We start from the raw sequence: 25,152 nt of genomic DNA on the forward strand, positions 1-25,152 counted from the left end.
CATGAAGTTCACATGTACACATGAAGATCTAACAAAATTGTTGAAAGAAAGACAAGATATAGAATTCATATCTCACTTGTTTATTGGGCCACACAAACAGTTTGAGCATGTTTTACATTAATACAAAAACAATAAGTGCATGGTTGGCTTGCAGGTGAGGTCAAAGCAAAGTTTACTTAAGAAACAAAAGATTTCAGAAAGAAAAGCTTTTCCCTAAATGATGTAATACATAACCAAGTCAAGCTTCTATAGGCTAAATTGAAGTGTGCTCAGCTGAACCCTACATTAGTTTAAAAACAATCAAATCCATACATTCCACCAATAACATGACAAAACATTAAAACAGGGAAAATAAGTAGCAAATCCTAAAAAAAAGTTGATACCCCAGTAACAGCCATGTATGTAGTCAAAGGATCAGAATTAAGTAACTACAAATACCCTGAAAACAAGGAAAAGACAGAGGCCACACATATACTGTATTTTTTCGGCGTTAAGTCATGTAAGTTCACTAGTCTTTTTTTTTTCACAGCAGACATTTGACGTGTATAACTAAAAGCATTATATATAGAATTTTTAAATGGTTATTAGAAATGAGACCATTTCTGCACATACTGTGAGGTTTTGAGTCTATCCATTCTCAATTTTTCCAGATGAGTTCATTTTAGGGTGTTTAATAATGGCTAAATTACAATTAGCTCAAAAGGTCTACATTGCACATGGTGATCAAAACTTGTAACCAAAGCACCTTTTCCTATAATAGAATAGAACAATTTCTTTAATCCATTTCTAGCTCTCTTTTTCAACCATAAACACTAACAGTATTCAGCACAGTACAATATGCATGTATTTTTTTTCTAAGGTTTCGTTAACAACCTAAAATGCTTTTTTATTTTTTTAAACATGCATTTTGTGACTAAAAGAAGAAATAGTACTGCAATTACAAGTAAACTACAAAGAAAGAAAATAGGATAATGCTGGCAAAAAACGAGCAAAGGCTTATGAAAAGCTTTTCTTTCCTTCACTTGTGCAAGGGGAGTAAACTGAGGCCGGTGATGGGATCTATGATGCACCTTTCGACCAGCTTGAGATAGGTGAGGTTCTCTTTTGTGTTGGGGTCAAAGAAGCCCTTGGTGTCATCATCAGAGTCAGACAGAATCTTGTTCATTTCTACATCAAAGTAACCTCTTGTGTACGCTACCTGAACAGGCACTCTGTGACTGTGCACTGGGTCAATTATGCCTCCGGTGGCAATTTGTGCTTCAAGGAGACGAATTCCATGATCTTTCACAATGAGATCTTTTTGCAAGGCCTGGAACAACGAAATTATGTCTCCAGTGTAGGGATCTTTGTATCCTGTAACTGCCCTTTCTGCTGAAAGCAGTTTGCTTTTCCACTCACTGCCAACCACTTTTTGAGCTACAGCTTCCTCCACTGAAAGTTTCTTGTTGTTCACCGGGTCAATGACAAAGCCAGTGGCAGCTTGAGCCTCCAGCAGAACCAGAGAAGTACCAGGAGTCAGCAGGCCTTTGCTTTTGGCTTGATAGATACTCAGTGTCTCTTTGGTGGATGGCAAGTACACTCCTGCAATGCTGTTGGTCCCTTCGAGGTACTTGTGTACTGACTCCATTTCACTAACTTCTGTCACTGTGACTTTTCCGGTGGTAATTTTTCTGTAGAGGTCATCATCGATGATTTTTGATTTGAGCAACTCGGAAGCAGTGACATCCTTTCTGATTCCATGGAAGTTTTGAACATCAGTTGTCTTTGTGACTGTAGTGGTTATGGTAGATTTTGTTGTGCTGCTGTCCACTTTAGTTACTGGTGGTTGGCACATGACCATTGATGACGATGAGATTGTCTCGGTCTGCTGCTCAGTGATTGTCAGGATGATTTCCATGAAGCGTTCGATTGTGATCGATCCAGACTTGTACTGCTGCACAAGCTCTCTCCTCTTCTCCTCAGTGATGTATCTGGTGTAGAGCAGATCCCAAAGAGACACCGTCATTCCTTGGTATTTCCCTCCTGCACTGGTTGTTGTTGTAGATTTCAGAATGAGTTTTGTTGCCTCATCAACAAAGAAATAAAACTCGCCTTTCTTCACAATCACCAGTAAGCTAAGGCCTGTGATGGGATCTGTGACACACCTCTCAACCAGCTGAAGATAGGTGAGGTTCTCTTGTGTGTTGGGATCAAAGAAGCCCTTGGTGTCATCATCAGGGTCAGACAGAATCTGGTTCATTTCTACATCAAAGTAACCTCTTGTGTACGCTACCTGAACAGGCACTCTGTGACTGTGCACTGGGTCAATTATGCCTCCGGTGGCAATTTGTGCTTCAAGAAGACGAATTCCATGATCTTTCACAATGAGATCTTTTTGCAAGGCCTGGAACAACGAAATTGTGTCTCCAGTGTAGGGATCTTTGTATCCTGTAACTGCCCTTTCTGCTGAAAGCAGTTTGTTTTTCCACTCACTGCCAACCACTTTTTGAGCCACAGCTTCCTCTACTGAAAGTTTCTTGTTGTTCACCGGGTCAATAACAAAGCCAGTGGCAGCTTGAGCCTCCAGCAGAATCAGAGAAGTACCAGGAGTCAGCAGGCTTTTGGTTTTGGCTTGATAGACACTCAGCGTCTCTTTGGTGGATGGCAGGTACACTCCTGCAATGCTGTTGGTCCCTTCCAGGTACTTGTGTACTGACTCCATTTCACTTACTTCTGTCACTGTGACTTTTCCAGTGGTAATTTTTCTGTAGAGGTCATCATCGATGATTTTTGATTCGAGCAACTCGGAAGCAGTGACATCCTTTCTGATTCCATGGAAGTTTTGAACATCAGTTGTCTTTGTGACTGTAGTGGTTATGGTAGATTTTGTTGTGCTGCTGTCCACTTTTGTTACTGGTGGTTGGCACATGACCATTGATGACGATGAGATTGTCTCGGTCTGCTGCTCAATGATTGTCAGGATGATTTCCATGAAGCGTTCGCTGGTGATCGATCCAGACTTGTACTGTTGCACAAGCTCTCTCCTCTTCTCCTCAGTGATGTATCTGGTGTAGAGCAGATCCCAAAGAGACACCGTCATTCCTTGGTATTTCCCTCCTGCACTGGTTGTTGTTGTAGATTTCAGAATGAGTTTTGTTGCCTCATCAACAAAGAAATAAAACTCGCCTTTCTTCACAATCACCAGTAAGCTAAGGCCTGTGATGGGATCTGTGACACACCTCTCAACCAGCTGAAGATAGGTGAGGTTCTCTTGTGTGTTGGGATCAAAGAAGCCCTTGGTGTCATCATCAGGGTCAGACAGAATCTGGTTCATTTCTACATCAAAGTAACCTCTTGTGTACGCTACCTGAACAGGCACTCTGTGACTGTGCACTGGGTCAATTATGCCTCCGGTGGCAATTTGTGCTTCAAGAAGACGAATTCCATGATCTTTCACAATGAGATCTTTTTGCAAGGCCTGGAACAACGAAATTGTGTCTCCAGTGTAGGGATCTTTGTATCCTGTAACTGCCCTTTCTGCTGAAAGCAGTTTGTTTTTCCACTCACTGCCAACCACTTTTTGAGCCACAGCTTCCTCTACTGAAAGTTTCTTGTTGTTCACCGGGTCAATAACAAAGCCAGTGGCAGCTTGAGCCTCCAGCAGAATCAGAGAAGTACCAGGAGTCAGCAGGCTTTTGGTTTTGGCTTGATAGACACTCAGCGTCTCTTTGGTGGATGGCAGGTACACTCCTGCAATGCTGTTGGTCCCTTCCAGGTACTTGTGTACTGACTCCATTTCACTTACTTCTGTCACTGTGACTTTTCCAGTGGTAATTTTTCTGTAGAGGTCATCATCGATGATTTTTGATTCGAGCAACTCGGAAGCAGTGACATCCTTTCTGATTCCATGGAAGTTTTGAACATCAGTTGTCTTTGTGACTGTAGTGGTTATGGTAGATTTTGTTGTGCTGCTGTCCACTTTTGTTACTGGTGGTTGGCACATGACCATTGATGACGATGAGATTGTCTCGGTCTGCTGCTCAATGATTGTCAGGATGATTTCCATGAAGCGTTCGCTGGTGATCGATCCAGACTTGTACTGTTGCACAAGCTCTCTCCTCTTCTCCTCAGTGATGTATCTGGTGTAGAGCAGATCCCAAAGAGACACCGTCATTCCTTGGTATTTCCCTCCTGCACTGGTTGTTGTTGTAGATTTCAGAATGAGTTTTGTTGCCTCATCAACAAAGAAATAAAACTCGCCTTTCTTCACAATCACCAGTAAGCTAAGGCCTGTGATGGGATCTGTGACACACCTCTCAACCAGCTGAAGATAGGTGAGGTTCTCTTGTGTGTTGGGATCAAAGAAGCCCTTGGTGTCATCATCAGGGTCAGACAGAATCTGGTTCATTTCTACATCAAAGTAACCTCTTGTGTACGCTACCTGAACAGGCACTCTGTGACTGTGCACTGGGTCAATTATGCCTCCGGTGGCAATTTGTGCTTCAAGGAGACGAATTCCATGATCTTTCACAATGAGATCTTTTTGCAAGGCCTGGAACAACGAAATTGTGTCTCCAGTGTAGGGATCTTTGTATCCTGTAACTGCCCTTTCTGCTGAAAGCAGTTTGTTTTTCCACTCACTGCCAACCACTTTTTGAGCCACAGCTTCCTCTACTGAAAGTTTCTTGTTGTTCACCGGGTCAATGACAAAGCCAGTGGCAGCTTGAGCCTCCAGCAGAACCAGAGAAGTACCAGGAGTCAGCAGGCCTTTGCTTTTGGCTTGATAGATACTCAGTGTCTCTTTGGTGGATGGCAAGTACACTCCGGCAATGCTGTTGGTCCCTTCGAGGTACTTGTGTACTGACTCCATTTCACTAACTTCTGTCACTGTGACTTTTCCGGTGGTAATTTTTCTGTAGAGGTCATCATCGATGATTTTTGATTTGAGCAACTCGGAAGCAGTGACATCCTTTCTGATTCCATGGAAGTTTTGAACATCAGTTGTCTTTGTGACTGTAGTGGTTATGGTAGATTTTGTTGTGCTGCTGTCCACTTTAGTTACTGGTGGTTGGCACATGACCATTGATGACGATGAGATTGTCTCGGTCTGCTGCTCAGTGATTGTCAGGATGATTTCCATGAAGCGTTCGATTGTGATCGATCCAGACTTGTACTGTTGCACAAGCTCTCTCCTCTTCTCCTCAGTGATGTATCTGGTGTAGAGCAGATCCCAAAGAGACACCGTCATTCCTTGGTATTTCCCTCCTGCACTGGTTGTTGTTGTAGATTTCAGAATGAGTTTTGTTGCCTCATCAACAAAGAAATAAAACTCGCCTTTCTTCACAATCACCAGTAAGCTAAGGCCTGTGATGGGATCTGTGACACACCTCTCAACCAGCTGAAGATAGGTGAGGTTCTCTTGTGTGTTGGGATCAAAGAAGCCCTTGGTGTCATCATCAGGGTCAGACAGAATCTGGTTCATTTCTACATCAAAGTAACCTCTTGTGTACGCTACCTGAACAGGCACTCTGTGACTGTGCACTGGGTCAATTATGCCTCCGGTGGCAATTTGTGCTTCAAGGAGACGAATTCCATGATCTTTCACAATGAGATCTTTTTGCAAGGCCTGGAACAACGAAATTGTGTCTCCAGTGTAGGGATCTTTGTATCCTGTAACTGCCCTTTCTGCTGAAAGCAGTTTGTTTTTCCACTCACTGCCAACCACTTTTTGAGCCACAGCTTCCTCTACTGAAAGTTTCTTGTTGTTCACCGGGTCAATAACAAAGCCAGTGGCAGCTTGAGCCTCCAGCAGAATCAGAGAAGTACCAGGAGTCAGCAGGCTTTTGGTTTTGGCTTGATAGACACTCAGCGTCTCTTTGGTGGATGGCAGGTACACTCCTGCAATGCTGTTGGTCCCTTCCAGGTACTTGTGTACCGACTCCATTTCACTTACTTCTGTCACTGTGACTTTTCCAGTGGTAATTTTTCTGTAGAGGTCATCATCGATGATTTTTGATTCGAGCAACTCTGAAGCAGTGACATCCTTTCTGATTCCATGGAAGTTTTGAACATCAGTTGTCTTTGTGACTGTAGTGGTTATGGTAGATTTTGTTGTGCTGCTGTCCACTTTTGTTACTGGTGGTTGGCACATGACCATTGATGACGATGAGATTGTCTCGGTCTGCTGCTCAATGATTGTCAGGATGATTTCCATGAAGCGTTCGCTGGTGATCGATCCAGACTTGTACTGTTGCACAAGCTCTCTCCTCTTCTCCTCAGTGATGTATCTGGTGTAGAGCAGATCCCAAAGAGACACCGTCATTCCTTGGTATTTCCCTCCTGCACTGGTTGTTGTTGTAGATTTCAGAATGAGTTTTGTTGCCTCATCAACAAAGAAATAAAACTCGCCTTTCTTCACAATCACCAGTAAGCTAAGGCCTGTGATGGGATCTGTGACACACCTCTCAACCAGCTGAAGATAGGTGAGGTTCTCTTGTGTGTTGGGATCAAAGAAGCCCTTGGTGTCATCATCAGGGTCAGACAGAATCTGGTTCATTTCTACATCAAAGTAACCTCTTGTGTACGCTACCTGAACAGGCACTCTGTGACTGTGCACTGGGTCAATTATGCCTCCGGTGGCAATTTGTGCTTCAAGGAGACGAATTCCATGATCTTTCACAATGAGATCTTTTTGCAAGGCCTGGAACAACGAAATTGTGTCTCCAGTGTAGGGATCTTTGTATCCTGTAACTGCCCTTTCTGCTGAAAGCAGTTTGCTTTTCCACTCACTGCCAACCACTTTTTGAGCTACAGCTTCCTCCACTGAAAGTTTCTTGTTGTTCACCGGGTCAATGACAAAGCCAGTGGCAGCTTGAGCCTCCAGCAGAACCAGAGAAGTACCAGGAGTCAGCAGGCTTTTGGTTTTGGCTTGATAGACACTCAGCGTCTCTTTGGTGGATGGCAGGTACACTCCTGCAATGCTGTTGGTCCCTTCCAGGTACTTGTGTACTGACTCCATTTCACTTACTTCTGTCACTGTGACCTTTCCGGTGGTAATTTTTCTGTAGAGGTCATCATCGATGATTTTTGATTCGAGCAACTCGGAAGCAGTGACATCCTTTCTGATTCCATGGAAGTTTTGAACATCAGTTTTCTCTGTGACTGTAGTGGTTATGGTAGATTTTGTTGTGCTGCTGTCCACTTTTGTTACTGGTGGTTGGCACATGACCATTGATGACAATGAGATTGTCTCGGTCTGCTGCTCAATGATTGTCAGGATGATTTCCAAGAAGCGTTCGCTGGTGATCGATCCAGACTTGTACTGTTGCACAAGCTCTCTCCTCTTCTCCTCAGTGATGTATCTGGTGTAGAGCAGATCCCAAAGAGACACCGTCATTCCTTGGTATTTCCCTCCTGCACTGGTTGTTGTTGTAGATTTCAGAATGAGTTTTGTTGCCTCATCAACAAAGAAATAAAACTCGCCTTTCTTCACAATCACCAGTAAGCTAAGGCCTGTGATGGGATCTGTGACACACCTCTCAACCAGCTGAAGATAGGTGAGGTTCTCTTGTGTGTTGGGATCAAAGAAGCCCTTGGTGTCATCATCAGGGTCAGACAGAATCTGGTTCATTTCTACATCAAAGTAACCTCTTGTGTACGCTACCTGAACAGGCACTCTGTGACTGTGCACTGGGTCAATTATGCCTCCGGTGGCAATTTGTGCTTCAAGGAGACGAATTCCATGATCTTTCACAATGAGATCTTTTTGCAAGGCCTGGAACAACGAAATTGTGTCTCCAGTGTAGGGATCTTTGTATCCTGTAACTGCCCTTTCTGCTGAAAGCAGTTTCTTTTTCCACTCACTGCCAACCAGTTTTTGAGCCACAGCTTCCTCTACTGAAAGTTTCTTGTTGTTCACCGGGTCAATAACAAAGCCAGTGGCAGCTTGAGCCTCCAGCAGAATCAGAGAAGTACCAGGAGTCAGCAGGCTTTTGGTTTTGGCTTGATAGACACTCAGCGTCTCTTTGGTGGATGGCAGGTACACTCCTGCAATGCTGTTGGTCCCTTCCAGGTACTTGTGTACTGACTCCATTTCACTTACTTCTGTCACTGTGACTTTTCCAGTGGTAATTTTTCTGTAGAGGTCATCATCGATGATTTTTGATTCGAGCAACTCGGAAGCAGTGACATCCTTTCTGATTCCATGGAAGTTTTGAACATCAGTTGTCTCTGTGACTGTAGTGGTTATGGTAGATTTTGTTGTGCTGCTGTCCACTTGTGTTACTGGTGGTTGGCACATGACCATTGATGACAATGAGATTGTCTCGGTCTGCTGCTCAATGATTGTCAGGATGATTTCCAAGAAGCGTTCGCTGGTGATCGATCCAGACTTGTACTGTTGCACAAGCTCTCTCCTCTTCTCCTCAGTGATGTATCTGGTGTAGAGCAGATCCCAAAGAGACACCGTCATTCCTTGGTATTTCCCTCCTGCACTGGTTGTTGTTGTAGATTTCAGAATGAGTTTTGTTGCCTCATCAACAAAGAAATAAAACTCGCCTTTCTTCACAATCACCAGTAAGCTAAGGCCTGTGATGGGATCTGTGACACACCTCTCAACCAGCTGAAGATAGGTGAGGTTCTCTTGTGTGTTGGGATCAAAGAAGCCCTTGGTGTCATCATCAGGGTCAGACAGAATCTGGTTCATTTCTACATCAAAGTAACCTCTTGTGTACGCTACCTGAACAGGCACTCTGTGACTGTGCACTGGGTCAATTATGCCTCCGGTGGCAATTTGTGCTTCAAGGAGACGAATTCCATGATCTTTCACAATGAGATCTTTTTGCAAGGCCTGGAACAACGAAATTGTGTCTCCAGTGTAGGGATCTTTGTATCCTGTAACTGCCCTTTCTGCTGAAAGCAGTTTCTTTTTCCACTCACTGCCAACCAGTTTTTGAGCCACAGCTTCCTCTACTGAAAGTTTCTTGTTGTTCACCGGGTCAATAACAAAGCCAGTGGCAGCTTGAGCCTCCAGCAGAATCAGAGAAGTACCAGGAGTCAGCAGGCTTTTGGTTTTGGCTTGATAGACACTCAGCGTCTCTTTGGTGGATGGCAGGTACACTCCTGCAATGCTGTTGGTCCCTTCCAGGTACTTGTGTACTGACTCCATTTCACTTACTTCTGTCACTGTGACTTTTCCAGTGGTAATTTTTCTGTAGAGGTCATCATCGATGATTTTTGATTCGAGCAACTCGGAAGCAGTGACATCCTTTCTGATTCCATGGAAGTTTTGAACATCAGTTGTCTCTGTGACTGTAGTGGTTATGGTAGATTTTGTTGTGCTGCTGTCCACTTGTGTTACTGGTGGTTGGCACATGACCATTGATGACAATGAGATTGTCTCGGTCTGCTGCTCAATGATTGTCAGGATGATTTCCAAGAAGCGTTCGCTGGTGATCGATCCAGACTTGTACTGTTGCACAAGCTCTCTCCTCTTCTCCTCAGTGATGTATCTGGTGTAGAGCAGATCCCAAAGAGACACCGTCATTCCTTGGTATTTCCCTCCTGCACTGGTTGTTGTTGTAGATTTCAGAATGAGTTTTGTTGCCTCATCAACAAAGAAATAAAACTCGCCTTTCTTCACAATCACCAGTAAGCTAAGGCCTGTGATGGGATCTGTGACACACCTCTCAACCAGCTGAAGATAGGTGAGGTTCTCTTGTGTGTTGGGATCAAAGAAGCCCTTGGTGTCATCATCAGGGTCAGACAGAATCTGGTTCATTTCTACATCAAAGTAACCTCTTGTGTACGCTACCTGAACAGGCACTCTGTGACTGTGCACTGGGTCAATTATGCCTCCGGTGGCAATTTGTGCTTCAAGGAGACGAATTCCATGATCTTTCACAATGAGATCTTTTTGCAAGGCCTGGAACAACGAAATTGTGTCTCCAGTGTAGGGATCTTTGTATCCTGTAACTGCCCTTTCTGCTGAAAGCAGTTTGTTTTTCCACTCACTGCCAACCACTTTTTGAGCCACAGCTTCCTCTACTGAAAGTTTCTTGTTGTTCACCGGGTCAATAACAAAGCCAGTGGCAGCTTGAGCCTCCAGCAGAATCAGAGAAGTACCAGGAGTCAGCAGGCTTTTGGTTTTGGCTTGATAGACACTCAGCGTCTCTTTGGTGGATGGCAGGTACACTCCTGCAATGCTGTTGGTCCCTTCGAGGTACTTGTGTACTGACTCCATTTCACTTGCTTCTGTCACTGTGACTTTTCCGGTGATAAGATCTTCATAGAGATCCTGATCGATGATTTTTGATTCAAGCAACTCAGAAGCAGTGACATCTTTTCTGATACCATGGAAGTTTTGAACATCAGTTGTCTCTGTGACTGTAGTGGTGATGGTAGTTTTTGTTGTGCTGCTGTCCACTTTTGTTATTGGTGGTTGGCACATGACCATTGATGACGATGAGATTGTCTCGGTCTGCTGCTCAATGATTGTCAGGATAATTTCCAAGAAGCGTTCGATTGTGATCGATCCAGACTTGTACTGTTGCACAAGCTCTCTCCTTTTCTCCTCAGTGATGTATCTGGAGTAGAGCAGATCCCACAGAGACACTGTCATTCCTTGGTATTCTCCCCATGCACTGGTTGTTGTTGTAGATTTCAGAATGAGTTTTGTTGCCTCATCAACAAAGAAATAAAACTCGCCTTTCTTTACGATGGACAGTAAGATAAGGCCTGTGATGGGATCTGTGACACACCTCTCAATCAACTGAAAATAGGTGAGGTTCTCATGTGTGTTGGGATCAAAGAAGCCCTTGGTGTCATCATCAGCGTCAGACAGAATCTCGTTCATTTCTTTATCAAAGTAACCTCTTTGGTATGCCACCTGAACAGGCACTCTGTGACTGTGCACTGGGTCAATTATGCCTCCGGTGGCAATTTGTGCTTCAAGGAGACGAATTCCATGATCTTTCACAATGAGATCTTTTTGCAAGGCCTGGAACAACGAAATTGTGTCTCCAGTCCAGGGATCTTTGTATCCTGTGACTGCCCTTTCTGCTGAAAGCAGTTTCTTTTTCCACTCATTGCCAACCACTTTTTGAGCCACAGCGTCCTCTACGGAAAGTTTCTTGTTGTTCACCGGGTCAATGACAAAGCCAGTGGCAGCTTGAGCCTCCAGCAGAATCAGAGACGTACCAGGAGTCAGCAGGCTTTTGGTTTTGGCTTCGTAGATGCTCATAACTTTCTTTGTAGATTCAACTCTGACACCTGCTATACAGTTTGTAGCTCCAAGGTACTTCTGAATTGATTCCATTTTGTTAACATTCTCTTCAGTTACTTCTCCGTGTATAATCTGGGTGAAAAGCTCCTTTGTGATAATCTTTGACTCAAACAACTCACTGGCTGAGACCTGCTTTCTTAGTCCTTTGAACTTTTTCTCTTTGGAAGATACCTCTGTAATGATAACTGTGAGTATTTCAATGATCTCCTCTAATGTCATGGTTCTTGTCTTGTATTGTTGTATGAGCTGTTCCCTTTTTTGTTCTGATATATATTCGGAGAGCAACACTTCCCACAGTGTCACATCCTTGTCTTTGAATTTCCCTGCATTCATGACAATAGTTTTGTTTTTGAATGCAAGCTCTATTTGCTCATCTGTGTGGAATACATGGGATTCCGCTTGATACAAGGGTAGAAGAAGTAGCCCAGTTTCAGGATCTTTCTCGCATCTCTTTATCAGCTGAAGGTAAGAGAGGTTTTCTTTGGTGTTTGGGTCCAAGAATCCCTTTGCGTCATTAGTGGAGTTCAACAGAGTTTTGCTTATTTCTTCATTCAGATATCCCTTTTTAATAGCAACATGAACAGGTAGCCTGTGACTGTGATTCGGGTCAATGATTCCTCCAGTTGCTATCTGTGCATCAAGAAGACGAATGCCATCACTTCTTTGAATCAGCTCTTCATCCATGGCTTCAAACAGTGATATTGTTGCATCGTTGAATGGATCTTTATAGCCAGTGACGGCTCGTTCAGCTGAGAGAAGTTTCTGATATACATCTGGCCCAATTACTTTCTCTCTTGCTGCCTCATCAACACAATAGAACTTGTTTTTGAGAGGATCAATGACCCATCCTGTTGCAGCCTGTGCTTCAAGCAGTACAAGTGCAACGCCAGGTGTCAACAGTTCTTCCTGTTTTGCTTCATATATGCTCATTACTTTCTGGGATGGATGAACCTTAATTCCAGCAATGCTTCCGGTTCCCTTCAGGTATCCTCTCACAGTTTCGTTTTGGATTACTGCTTCAAGAGTGAGTGTTCCTTCTTTCACCTGTTTGAATGTATCTTCTTCAATGATATCAGAATCCAGTAGTTGTTGTGCAGAGACCAGTTTTCTCAGACCCATTATTGTTTTGGGAATTTCTCTCTTCTCCAATTTTTCAATGGTGGTAATCACTGATGTGATTATAGTTTGGGTGGTAATCTTCCTTGTTCTGTATTTTTCAAAGAATGCAAGCTGCTGATCCTCAGTAAAGTACCCAGAGTGAATCAAGTCCCATAGAGAAACAGATTTTCCTGAGTAGCGTCCTACCGATATGCTCACAGCTGTCTTGTCAAACTCTTGCTTTATCTCTGCGTCAGTGTACACTTTTGCCTTTGTTCCAGTAGCTTCTGGTTTGTCATTCAGTGGCAGAAGAAACAGTCCTGTTTCTTTATCTTTTACACATCTACCCAACATCTCCATGTATGTCAGATTGTGTTGTGTCTTTGGGTCAAAAAAGCCCTTTGTGTCATCAGTTGGGTCTGATAGGATCTGATTAAGTTCTGCATCAAAATATCCTTCCCTGTATGCAGCCTCAAGAGGCAAGTGAAGACACTTCAAAGGATCAATGATGCCACCTGTAGCAATCTGGGCCTCAAGTAAACGCATGCCATGCTGCTTGACTATTAGATCCTTTTCCAAGGCTTGGAAAAGTGAGATCTTTTGACCAGTGTATGGATCTCTGTAACCAGTGACCGCCCTCTCTGCAGACAAAAGCTTTTCAAGCATATGTGGACCAATCACCTTTTCTCTGAGAGCTTCTTTCACTGTGAGTTTTTTGTTTTTCAGAGGATCAACAATGAACCCTGTGGCCGCTTGTGCTTCAAGGAGGCAGAGGGAAGTGCCAGGTGTGAGGATGCCAATTCTCTGGGCCTCATAGATGCTTAGTTTCCGATTGGAGGGTTGCAGTATCACCCCAGCTACGCAACCTTTTCCTTGTAGGTAGGCTCTCACACTGTCCATTTTCATCACATCAGTGCTTGTAATCTTTCCATCGATCAAACTGCTGTACGTTTCTTCATCCACAATTCCAACCTTCAAAAGATCCACAACAGAGACCTCTCCTCTGAGACCTTCAAAGTTCAGCCCTGCTTGCCGTTTTATCTCCTTACTTTCGATGATCTCTACAACGGTGATAATGAGGTGCTCAATTGTGATTTTCCTTGACTTGAAGAGCTTGAAAAACTCCTGTCTTTTGTCCTCCGTCACATACTCTGAATTGATAAGATCCCACAGTGTTGTGTTCTTGCCCTGGAACCTGCCATACTTCACAGTAACTGTTGTTGTTTTGAACGTTTCCCTCATATTATCATCTATGTTAATTCTGCTACTTTTGCTTTTGAGTGGCAAGAGGCACAGGCCTGTACTGGGATCTGTGACACATCTGTCCATGAGCTGCAAGTATGTCAGGTTCTCATGGGTGTTGGGATCAAAGAATCCTTTGGTGTCATCACTTGGATCACTCAGGATCTCGTTCATTTCCTCATTAAAGTATTCCCTCTTGTAGGCCACATGGACAGGAATACGATGGCTGTTCACTGGGTCAATGATCCCACCGGTGGCAATTTGTGCCTCCAGGAGTCGAATTCCATGGTCTTTTACGATGAGGTCTTTTTGCATGGCTTGGAACAAAGATATTATCTTCCCATCATATGGATTTTTGTAGCCAGTGACCGCTCTCTCCGCTGAGCGCAACTTTTGACACACATCAGCCCCCACAATCTTTGCTTTGATAGCATCATCCACTGAAAACTTCCTGTTTCCAATAGGGTCAATTATGAACCCTGTTGCTGCCTGTGCCTCCAGTAGAATCAGAGCTGTTCCTGGCATCAGCTTTCCTTTTTGTTTGGCCTGGTAGATGTTCATGACCCGAGAATCAGGAAGCAAAATGCCTGCAATGCTGCCTTTCCCCTGTAGGTACATATTTACATTTTCGTCTGCTATCACGTCCTTCACTGACATTTTTCCTTTATCCAGATCGTCCATAATCTTCTCACTGATGATATCTGCGTCCACAAGCTGTTTGGCTGTGACAGTTTCTCTGATGCCTTCAAAGACGGCAGTTGTTTTCACCGACTTTTCTATGACTTCCAGAATCATTGTGATGATCGTCTTGATATTGAGCTTCCCCTCTCTGTACTTTTGAATGATGTCTCGTCTCTGGTGTTCATCAAAGTAGTCTGACATCAGGAGTTCCCACAAAGATACTGTCATTCCCATGTACTTCCCACATGTCACGTTCACCTTCTCCTTTTTGAAGGCCAATTTCGTTTGATAGTCGATGAAGTTGAAATTCAGCCCATCTGACTTACCATGGAGTGGGAGGAGGCACAGTCCAGTGATGGGATCAGTGACGCACCTTTGCATCAGCTCAAGATAAGTTAGATTATCTTCTGTGTTTGGGTCGAAAAACCCCTTTGTGTCATCCCCTGAGTCATCCAGTATGGCGTTCATTTCTTCATCGAAATAGCCTCTCTTAAAGGCCACTTCTGTTGGTAGCCTGTGACTGTTGATCGGGTCTATTATTCCACCTGTAGCAATTTGCGCCTCAATTAGGCGGATCCCATGTTCCTTAACTATGAGGTCTTTTGACAGTGCTTGAAACAGGGATATAGTTTCACCTGAGTATGGGTCTTTGTATCCAGTTACTGCTCGCTCAGCAGAACGCAGCTTTGCATGATATTCTGGGCCAACAAGATTGTTTTTGATGGCCTCATCCACAGTGAACTTTTCATTTTCTACAGGATCAATCATGAATCCAGTCGATGCCTGTGCCTCCAGTAGAACTAGTGCTGTTCCAGGCATCAGTACTCTTTTCTTCATGGCTTGATAAATGCTCATTCTCTGATTGGATGAGAGTACAACAACGCCTGCGATACAGCTTTTGCCTTGCAGGTACTCTTTCACTGTTTCCATCAACATCACATCCTGTGTTGTGGTCTTTCCCTTCTGTAGGTCATCATATGTTTCTTTGTCAATGATCTTTGACTCAAGGAGTTCAGTGGAGGAGATACCTCTTCGCAGACCTTTGAAGGTGATGCAAACCGGAAGTAGCACAAGGCCTGTGTCAGGCTCCACAGTGCATTTCTCTAGTAGTTTTTGGTAGTTAAGATTTTCTTGTAAGCTTGGGTTGTAGAACACTTTGAGCTCTGACATCTTGTTATTGAGCAAACCTTTTTCAAAGTAGCCCTTTTGAATCGCAGACTCAACTGAAATATTTGACTTCTCAACCGGATCAAACAGGCCTTGTGTGGCGATCTGTGCTTCCAGCAGCCTCAATCCATAATCTCTTGGGACCATATCTTTTTGCATGGCTTGGAATACAGATATCATTTGGTTGGTGTAGGGGTCTACATAGCCACTGACAGCTTTCTCTGCTGTGAGGAGTTTCTCTCTCATCTCCGGTCCAACTATTCCCTCCTTAACAGCATCTAGAACGGGAAATATTCGATTGTTTATTGGGTCTACGATGCCCACCGTGGCAGCTTGTGCTTCAAGCAGGGCTAATGCTGTTCCTGGCTTAAGAAGACGTTTCTTCATGGCTTGATATATGGTAATCTTCTCGTTTGTTTTCTCCAGCAATATGCCAGCCACAGGTCCGTGGACTTCTGTGTGGCCATTTTGCCCAGAGTCCATCTTGGCCTAAGGAGCTGAATAACACAGAAACAGTTGCTTAAATTGGTTTGGATATGTCATGCATTGTCGGTAAGTAACATTAAAAATATTTTGTTTTTTCACTACAAAATTTTATAGATACAGAGATTCTTATCAAGAGGTTAATTTACTGTTATATTAAGGTCACTTTGGAGGCTGAAGTTGATCTGTTGAGTTCTGTTACACTGAAAGGTGCTTCTACATTGCAACCTCCCGGTTTGAAAAGTGAAGCTAATGAGGAAGTGCCTTAAACTTGCATTCTTTCTAACAGCCAGCAGGGGGCGACTCCTCTGGTTGCTAAAAGAAGTCTGATTGTATAGAAGTCTATGAGAAAATGAGCTTACTTCTCACTTGATTTATTACCTCAGTAAACATTGTAAACATGAGTTTATGGTCTCAGTCACTAGTTTCAAGTCTTCTTCAACACAGCATGATGTTCATTTAGTAAATTATGGTCCCATTTAGAGTGAAATAGACCATAAAGCAGGGGATGCTTCAGGGCGGGGCTACCTTGTGATTAACAGGTCGCTACCACGGCGTTGTTCGGTCTGGGAGTTGTTTTCGTCTTAGAACTTTAACCCTTTCACAGTGTGTTTTCTGTTCATGAAAGTTAATTTTAACATTTTGGTCACCTAAAAATGTCTTGTTCAGCGTTCGATTGTACTTGTTTACTAGCTTCACCCTCTCCTGTTACTTCTGGTTGCAAAAAGCCAAGATGGCGACAGCCAAAATGTCAAACTCAAGGCTTCAAAACGACAGTCCACAAACCAATGGGTGATGTCACGCGACTACATCCACTTCTTATTTACGGTCTATGCTACTCAAATGTTTTCAGAAACAAATTGTGTACTGTTGTGACCAGGCTACAGTTGAAAACTGTCGAGTCACAACCAAGCACCGCCCACCGGCCTGAGCAAACTTTAGCATTTCACAGCTAAACAGTACACTACAAGATGTTTATTAAAACATTTGAGGCGAGAAATAGGCATTACAGTAACAGAATATTGATTCTTATTTGATCAGCGCTGCCTGGTTTGACAGTTTGATCGAAGTTTGTGAATTTCGCGAGCAGTGATTGACAGCTGCGTTAGAGACTCCTCGGCACTGATTGGTTGTTTTACTTTGGGCACTTTGAGAAGACACTGAGGAACATTATTTTTTTTCACAGATTATCTCTCTCATGCACTACTGTCAGGATATAGTGAACGTTTTATTAAAAAAATAACTTTTTATCATATTTGCACAAAGTTACCGACCGCAGCTTTAAAGACAGAGAAGTGAACCTAAATGGCACCATAAGATATGTTTTTCAGTATATGCTCTGTCTTCCAAACCTTTTAGTTTCCTTATGAGTCTGTGGGCAGCTTCAAATCCTCGGATGGTCCGGGCGGGCCTTTCCAAAATCCTGGATAAAGAGCAAAGGTCTCCGTCCCTGAAGAGATAAGGCAAGTAAAAATTGTTTTATCAAATGTCTTCCTCAAAAGCATGTTTATGATTTGACGTTATTATATTATACCTTTATTGTTTTTTATCATGTACTCTAAATATTTATTGCACCTAGTTTATTTACTTGTTTTAAAGCATGACCATAAAATTCAATTGATACACACCAGATATCAGATTAGTAATCATCAAAGAAAAAGCAAGATTATAATAAGGGGGATATTGATACAACACTGGTTCTGCACACATCACACTCAATCCAATACAAATGTTTTTTTGCCACAAAAGTAAACTAACAAAAAAAAAGATTTTTTTTTGTGACATTAATAGTATTTCTAGTTTGACAGTACACAATTTATTTTGTGTAGATATAAAAGGTAATGTATGTAGGATATATGAATAAAAGTATTTATTTTGACTTTTATTTAAACAATTTGAAATATCTTTAATTCAATAAATAAAGAGGTCTACCTGGTGACCACCTCCCAGTAATTAAATTCAAATTTAGACCTTTATTCTACATATCTTACAGAATTTAACGACCTATTACAAATATTTTTTTAATGCATGGTCCAACTTTCTTCATACGTAATTCCTGCATTAGTACATGGTGCAAATAGATAAAAAAAAACATTTTGTAATTAGGGTAACATTTTCTTCTCATTTCATAATTTCCGTGCACAGATTGAAAATGAACTCCAACGCCAGTTCATGAACTTGTTTCACAAGCATCGTGTGTTTACTTTGGCACGACGAGGCGTAATGTTTCCAAACTGGAACAGCCAGATGCCCCGTGTTGTAGCGACAGACATGAAACCCAAACACTGTGCAATTCTTAACCCTTTAAACCTCATCATTACAACTCTCAATGTTCAACCATCCTTTTACCCTTTGTTTTTGGTCTCCACCACCTCCTAAGGGGGAAATAACTGGCTCTTTAGCTGCTAAATGCTCCTCTGTGTTCACCAGCTAGTGGCTAACTTTGTCTATCGGCTGTTTAGTGCTGGGCAGGTAGTGTGCAGTGGTTATTTTGGGTGAAAACACATGCCCACCGCTGCTGCTGAAACAACTTTAATAAGAGCAATAAAAGTGAACCAGAACAGGACGCTAAAATGCTACTTAGAGCTGCTAATTTTCAACATCAACATTTATTTGTAAAGGCCTTTACAATAACCAAAAGGTACCCAAAGTGCTTTACATTAACATCAAGAAATAACAGGAATAAAAACATAACATATCATAAAATCATAAAAGGTACATAAAAAGCATAAGGAAAATGTCACAGCGCTACTAGGTATTAAAAGCCAACCTAAATAAAAAGTCTTTAGCTTAGATTTAAAAAGTACTAGGTCAGTGACGTATATGTGTATAGTGCGTATATCAGGGGGTAACTTGTTCCATAGTTTAGGAGCAACGACAGCAAAAGCACAATCATCCCACAGCTTAAACCTCGACCTCGGGGCTTGACCCGATGACCGCAAAGCCCTGTTATGCTCGAGGAGGGTTAAAATCTCGGACAAATAAGGTGGGGCAAGGCCGTTAATTGCTTTAAAAACAAACATCAAGAGCCTAAAATAGATTCTAAAGCGAACTGGAAGCCAATGGAGTGAGTAAAGTACGGTGGGTGATGTCTTCACGTCTGCGAGCAGCAGCATTTTGCACAAGTTGTAGGCGCGCGAGGGAAGACTGGTTGAGACCAACATACACATTTCACTGAGAGAGCTTCCTTTCACGTACAAGTAGTCATGCGATCCATTATTAATATCAAAACATTGGTTATAGCCGCTTAAAGTTGAAGGGGAAACTTAAACATTGACGGCTCAATTCCTCATCAGTTAAGTCAGTAAATTACATTTCTCAACTCTCAACTCGAGAACACAGTTTCAACACTTCCAGTACTGTTAAATTACCTCATACAGTTAAGTTGTAAGGAGTAAACCCAGTGGCCTTTTCCACCCCTTCTGTTGATATGTTAATGACTGTGTTTTATATGATAGATGACTTCATTGCCTCCAGCAGGAGTGAAGATTTCACTCTCAGAAAACAGGGTGTGGAGGGGAACACCCCCATGACATTCACAAACCTGCTCCCTGTTTTAATGCATAGAGGTTAAATCTACACAAGGCTCTATTCTTTACATTCACACTCATTACGTCCAAATGTTACTCACTGTGTCAGAAAATCACTTCAATTAGTTTCACTGAATGAGAAATTACTCATCTGCCATTCAAGCCATTTTGCACAATAGCCTGTGAGTATACCTTGGCGTTAAAAATGGGGCTCTCCTGTCATTTCTAATCTCAGTGGACTAAAGGTGTGTTCACGGTATGCGATGCTACACCTGTGAGGTCACTATGCTGCAGTTACAACATCATGGGCATGTCGTAACTGACTGAAGCCCGCGTATTTGTACAAAATCAGTCATGCGGTGCTGCAGTATTTCTGCCTTCAGCTGCTGAATGTGTTCTTTGAAACCATCACCCACTTTGTAAATGTTTGATCGTTCAGGTGTTGAACATGTACATTTATTATGTTGTGTGAGTTTGCTTATCATATCGTAAAAAGCAAATGTATTACCTGCATGGAGCTCAACAGTGTTGACATACTATGGCTTCCACAGTACCTAGTCAAATTCACTTTTATGGCCCGGAGGAGATAGTGTTGACAACGAAGTACACTTGGTGTTCTTTTTGTCTCAAGAGAAAGTGGCCACTTTATTAGGTACACCTGTGCAATGTCATGCAGCACAATACAACAGCTCTGCCATTACATCTATATTTACAAAAATCATAGTGTTACGCTTCTGTTGCCATCGTCAGAGATGTGTACCTTCAATTTATGATTAAGGTCATAGTTAAAGGTGGTGTTGAACTGACGTGTTTCTGTTTTTCTGTCCCTGCCATGTAGGGGGGGCCGAATTAGAAACACATATAAATATAATACAGTAACACCACCGCATTCAAACATATCATTTAATTAACACCTCTATGACAGTGGCAACAAAAGCTGAATACTATAGGCATCATAAACGTAGACTTAATGGCAGGGCAGCTGTATTGGATTGCATTAGACTTTACACGTACAGAGGTGTATATTTACACCTCAGTATCCATTTGGAATCTATGACTAATGAAATCCTAATAAGAGCTGCAACTAAAGATTAATCTTAACGGTGGAAAAGTGGCCATCACAATCGTCCTAGAGCCCGAGGTGTGACGTCTTCATTTATATCAAATATATTTAATTTACGATAATGATAAACAAGGAAAAGCAGAACATTCTCACAATTAATATATATTTACTTGTAACAGGTCATGAGACAGCTAAATAACGTTTTCATTCATTCCTTCAGCCTACAAAGCAAATCCGGTTGCCTTTGACCTTGATTAGGTGTTTCACGACGTGGATGACTTTTAAAATACATTATATACTTCAAGAGTTTTATTTGTCACGTACTCATACAGGATGTGCAGTGAAATGTAAATGTATAACAGTAGTTTAATAAGGAAATTGGTGATTCATTATAAAAAGACTATAATGTATGTACAACTATGGAAATTATAATACAATATGATCATCGCAAAAAAAAAATGTCTGAGTCCACAGCAATTTCAAAGTGTTATGATACTCACCCTTATAAGTCATTATAAACTGCTTTATAATGTGAATATTCATAATGAATTAAAACTGATTCACTGACGTTGATTTATTGCAAAAAAAAGTGAAACTTTTCTCAAGGACTGCATAATGACTTTGACATGTAACGCCTACTTGTCTGAATGAGTTACTGTGGTGTCAACTTAGCCAAGTGGTGTCAACTTAGCCAAGAATCTGTCTGAGTGATTAGAAGATGTTATTGTTGACGAACCAGCGGACCTGCTACCCGTGTGTCTGTGTTTACTCACCAATTCAAACAAGACAGCCTGATATTGCTGTTTGACATAACTTCAGACAACACCACATACATTAAAAAAGATATGTCCTCAGGCATTTATTACTTCCCCAAATTATCTCTGAACTGAAAATCTCTCTTCTTTTGATAACTAATGTAATTACTAGGGCTGTCAAAGTTAACGCGATAATAACACGTCAACACGATATTGTTTTAACGCCACGGATTCCTTTAACGCATTAAGACAACTTGCGAATCTTTAGGTTGTAGCAGCTCAGTTTTAAAGCTAGAGTGAAGATACCGGTATCATATGAAACTAGAAAACCGAAGTAATCCATCGGAGGTTAAATAACGCTTTAAAGTTACGCTAGATTTTGGTGAGGAAAAACCGACACGGCCATTTTCACAGGGGTCCCTTGACCTCTGACCTCAAAATATGTGAACGAAAATGGGTTCTATGGGTACCCACGAGTCTCCCCCTCGAGAGGCGGCGAGTCGAGTCGGACGCCCGTGATTTGCATAAAGTAGACTAGTCCTCAACTTAATGCAAATAAGGAGCGGGCGTCGTGACGCTCCGTTTCTCGAATCGCGCCGCCACGCTGCCAGAGTGCATTGCACGGCTGCTTACATAGACAATGAATGGGAAGCGTGGAAAGGACGGAGCCTGCAGACACGTACCATGACACACTGTCACACTGACAGCTGTTGTTGCCTGTTGGGCTGCAGTTTGCCATGTTATGATTTGAGCATATTTTTTTATGCTAAATGCAGTACCTGTGAGGGTTTCTGGACAATATCTGTCATTGTTCTGTGTTGTTAATTGATTTCCAGTTATTAATATATACATACATTTGCATAAAGCCAAATTGATCCCATGTTGATAAGAGTATTAAATACTTGACAAATCTCCCTTTAAGGTACATTTTGAACAGATAAAAAATGTGCAATTAGTTTGCGATCAATCACAATTAAATATTTTAATTAATTGACAGCCCTAGTAATTACTAATGTAATATGTTTTCACTTCCATTCACTGAGCCTCCGCTGAACCCCCCTCTGGGGAGAGGCCCACCTCACACATTGAACACCTCTGTTCTAGACCAATCTAAGATTTTACACCACTCTGCAAATTACCTATTTGTTCTCACATCTGGATTAGTACGCACAGCCTGTTTCATCATCTCTATGACACTCAAGTGTTTTAGGATTGCATTCTCAACACCGTCTCAGCAATAAAAGAAACAGGAATGAATGAGGCAATGCGGTATCATTTGTTGCGTAATAGTTTCTGTAGCTGTGGGAAAAGTATGATTGAAATTACGTGTGTCAACAGCCCCGAGGGGTGATGTAGAAACAGTGTTCCGTCTTGTCAAAAGCCTTGAAAGTGACACACAGGCTATTCCATGAAACTTTATTTTAACAAGTGTGGTAAGAGTTAATCAGTGAGGAATGTTTGCTTTCCCTTTTTATCAGAAGGGTGTTGGCTCACAGTGCAGGATACACAGAGTGGTTACTTCTCTTTTGATTATTTCAACACTATCTCAGTCCCACTCAAACAGAAACTAAGCTGCAGTTTAAATGTGCTTTTACTTCGGATTAAAGAACACCCTCACTGAAAGAATTCCTTGAGAAGACATCTTTCTTTAGAAACAAATAAAATAAATGATTTGAATTTTCCATCACCAATCCTAAAAAAAAAAATCTGCTCTTACCTGACGTTTGTGGAAAGTTCTACTCTGGTCGGTGCTGGTTAGCAGACGGTCTCGGCCGGTGTGAGAGGGATTGGGTTGTTAAAGGTGCTCCCCAACAACTCAACGCCAGTCGTCTGTGCTCACAGGTCATATATACAGCAGGTCCAGCTGTTAAGTCCCGCCCCCTCTGGAGGTACAGCCTCCTCTCCTCAGACTGCGAGGGAGTAACGGCCGGAGATCTCTTTGCTCTGAGCTCCGGATGCCAGGAATTCCTGCAGTCAACTTCCTCAGTGTCCATTGTGCTCTAGAACAATAACAAGTAAGCAGACTGATCCTATCTTACTGTACTATAGGTGAGCAGATTTATTAAACTCACGTAACCAAGGCTCAAATGATAGATTGTAACTTGTGTGAAATATTATTCAGGGGTCTTAAACCCTCTTTGTCTTTTATTGATGGACATGTAAATGATTCTTTTTTTGCATACATTACTAAAGGTGAGCAGCGATGCAGACGCTTATCTTCTTTATCTAACCGGCCAGGCTGTGACAAGCGGAGCCGGATGCCTGGTTGATTGCAAAGCTTTTGTCTTAGTGAGTGAACTTGCCCTCAGGTTTGGCAGGTTTTAAAGTATGATTAACAGAGACTTGACGGGACAGTCAAAAGAGACAACCTGTATGGAAAACATCTGTTTGATACCGGCATAAACCAGATGCAGAGACATCATTCATCATGTAATGACGACACTGAAGTCGTACATTGTTCGATGAGTAATGTGCAGGTGGAAACATTTTGCCCAGGTGGCTTCAACTCCGACAGGTGATAACAAAGTTCCACTCAATCGAGTGTGAGAAGCAGGGCTGTCACAGTTAACACGATAATAACACGTTAACGCATATTTGTTTGTGTCATAGCCACTTTCAACAGGGTCCCTTGACCTCTGACCTCAAGATATGTGAATGTAAATGGGTTCTATGGGTACCCACGAGTCTCCACTTTACAGACATGCCCACTTTATGATAATCACATGCAGTTTTGGGGCAAGTCATAGTCAAGTCAACACACTGACAGCTGTTGTTTGCCATGTTATGATTGGAGCATATTATTTATGCTAAATGCAGTACCTGTGAGGGTTTCTGGACAATATTTGTCATGGTTTTGTGTTGTTAAATGATTTTCAATAATAAATATATACATACGTTTGCATAAAGCAGCATATTTGCCCACTCCCATGTTGATAAGAATATTAAATACTTGACAAATCTCCCTTTAAGGTTCATTTTAGACTTTATTGTCCCAGAGGGGGAAATTCTCTTCCACAGCACTGCACTTGTCAGACAACAACACACACGACAACACAGCAACAGCAATACAACAGAGACAACAACAACAGAAAATGACGGACAGCCGTACCTATCAAGCTTTTCCTAAAGCGAGCCCTGTTGCATGTCAGCGTTCTGTAAGTGTGCCCGGAGCGGGGCATTAAAGTAAAGTGGTATTGAGTGGGTGTGTTATGTCCTGTGCTATTGAGATTGTAATGCGTGCAATGGCTTTGTTGTTTAGTCCGGTGAGGTTGGGTGTGGGGAGACCAATTATCCTGGAAGCAGTAGTTAGTTATGCGTGTGAGTTTTGCCCAGTTAGTAACGGATAACATGTTAAAAAAGCGGGTGGAACAGTACAGTATGATTGGCTGGATAATGCTCGGGTATGGCAGTAGGAGGAGATGGGGGGGGCAACATCAAGTCCTTTAAGTTTGCGGATGACTGATGGTCTTTAGTGGCTCCTTTTTTGAATGTCATTGGTGTGCTGGTCAAACCTGAGTTTATTGTCCAGAGTCACTCCGAGGTATTTGAAGCTGTCAACTACTTCAACCGTTTGGGCGTTGATGATAATGGGGTGCTGAGGTGAGGTGGGATCGATTAGTATTTCCTTTGTTTTGCTGACGTTGAGGTGAAGATGGTTGTCCTCACACCACTGAGTGAAGTGAGCAACTGTATTGTGATAGTCCAGGGCAGACTTGTTGTCTATGAGTAGGGCAAGAATGGCTGTGTCGTCGTGAGTATTTGAGGTAGGTGGTGTTGGGTGACGAAGATTTGGTACATTTTGAGCAGATAAAAAAAATATTAATTTGTGATTAATCGCGATTAACTATGGACGATAATGCGATTAATCGCGAT

The 25,152-nt window shown here is 42.3% G+C and overlaps 1 protein-coding gene across 1 annotated transcript; it reads right to left on the reverse strand.

Moving 5' to 3' along the window:
• Nucleotides 1-64: 64 nt before the first annotated feature.
• On the reverse strand, nt 65-23,153 carry eppk1 (epiplakin 1). The gene is made up of 3 exons (XM_074612919.1): nt 22,997-23,153; nt 17,284-17,381; nt 65-15,945 (listed from the first exon to the last, which is right to left on the reverse strand). Exon 3 carries the CDS (start codon nt 15,929-15,931, stop codon nt 1,019-1,021), a length of 14,913 nt encoding a protein of 4,970 aa, XP_074469020.1. The 5' UTR covers nt 15,932-15,945; nt 17,284-17,381; nt 22,997-23,153; the 3' UTR covers nt 65-1,018.
• Nucleotides 23,154-25,152: the final 1,999 nt, after the last annotated feature.

Source organism: Sebastes fasciatus, chromosome 17 (assembly GCF_043250625.1).
Source record: "Sebastes fasciatus isolate fSebFas1 chromosome 17, fSebFas1.pri, whole genome shotgun sequence".
Taxonomy (NCBI): Eukaryota; Metazoa; Chordata; class Actinopteri; order Perciformes; family Sebastidae; genus Sebastes; species Sebastes fasciatus.

Bases quoted from the DNA above. Each gene is read 5' to 3' on its own strand.
- eppk1 (XM_074612919.1), bottom strand. From the start codon at position 15,931: ATGGACTCTGGGCAAAATGGCCACACAGAAGTCCACGGACCTGTGGCT.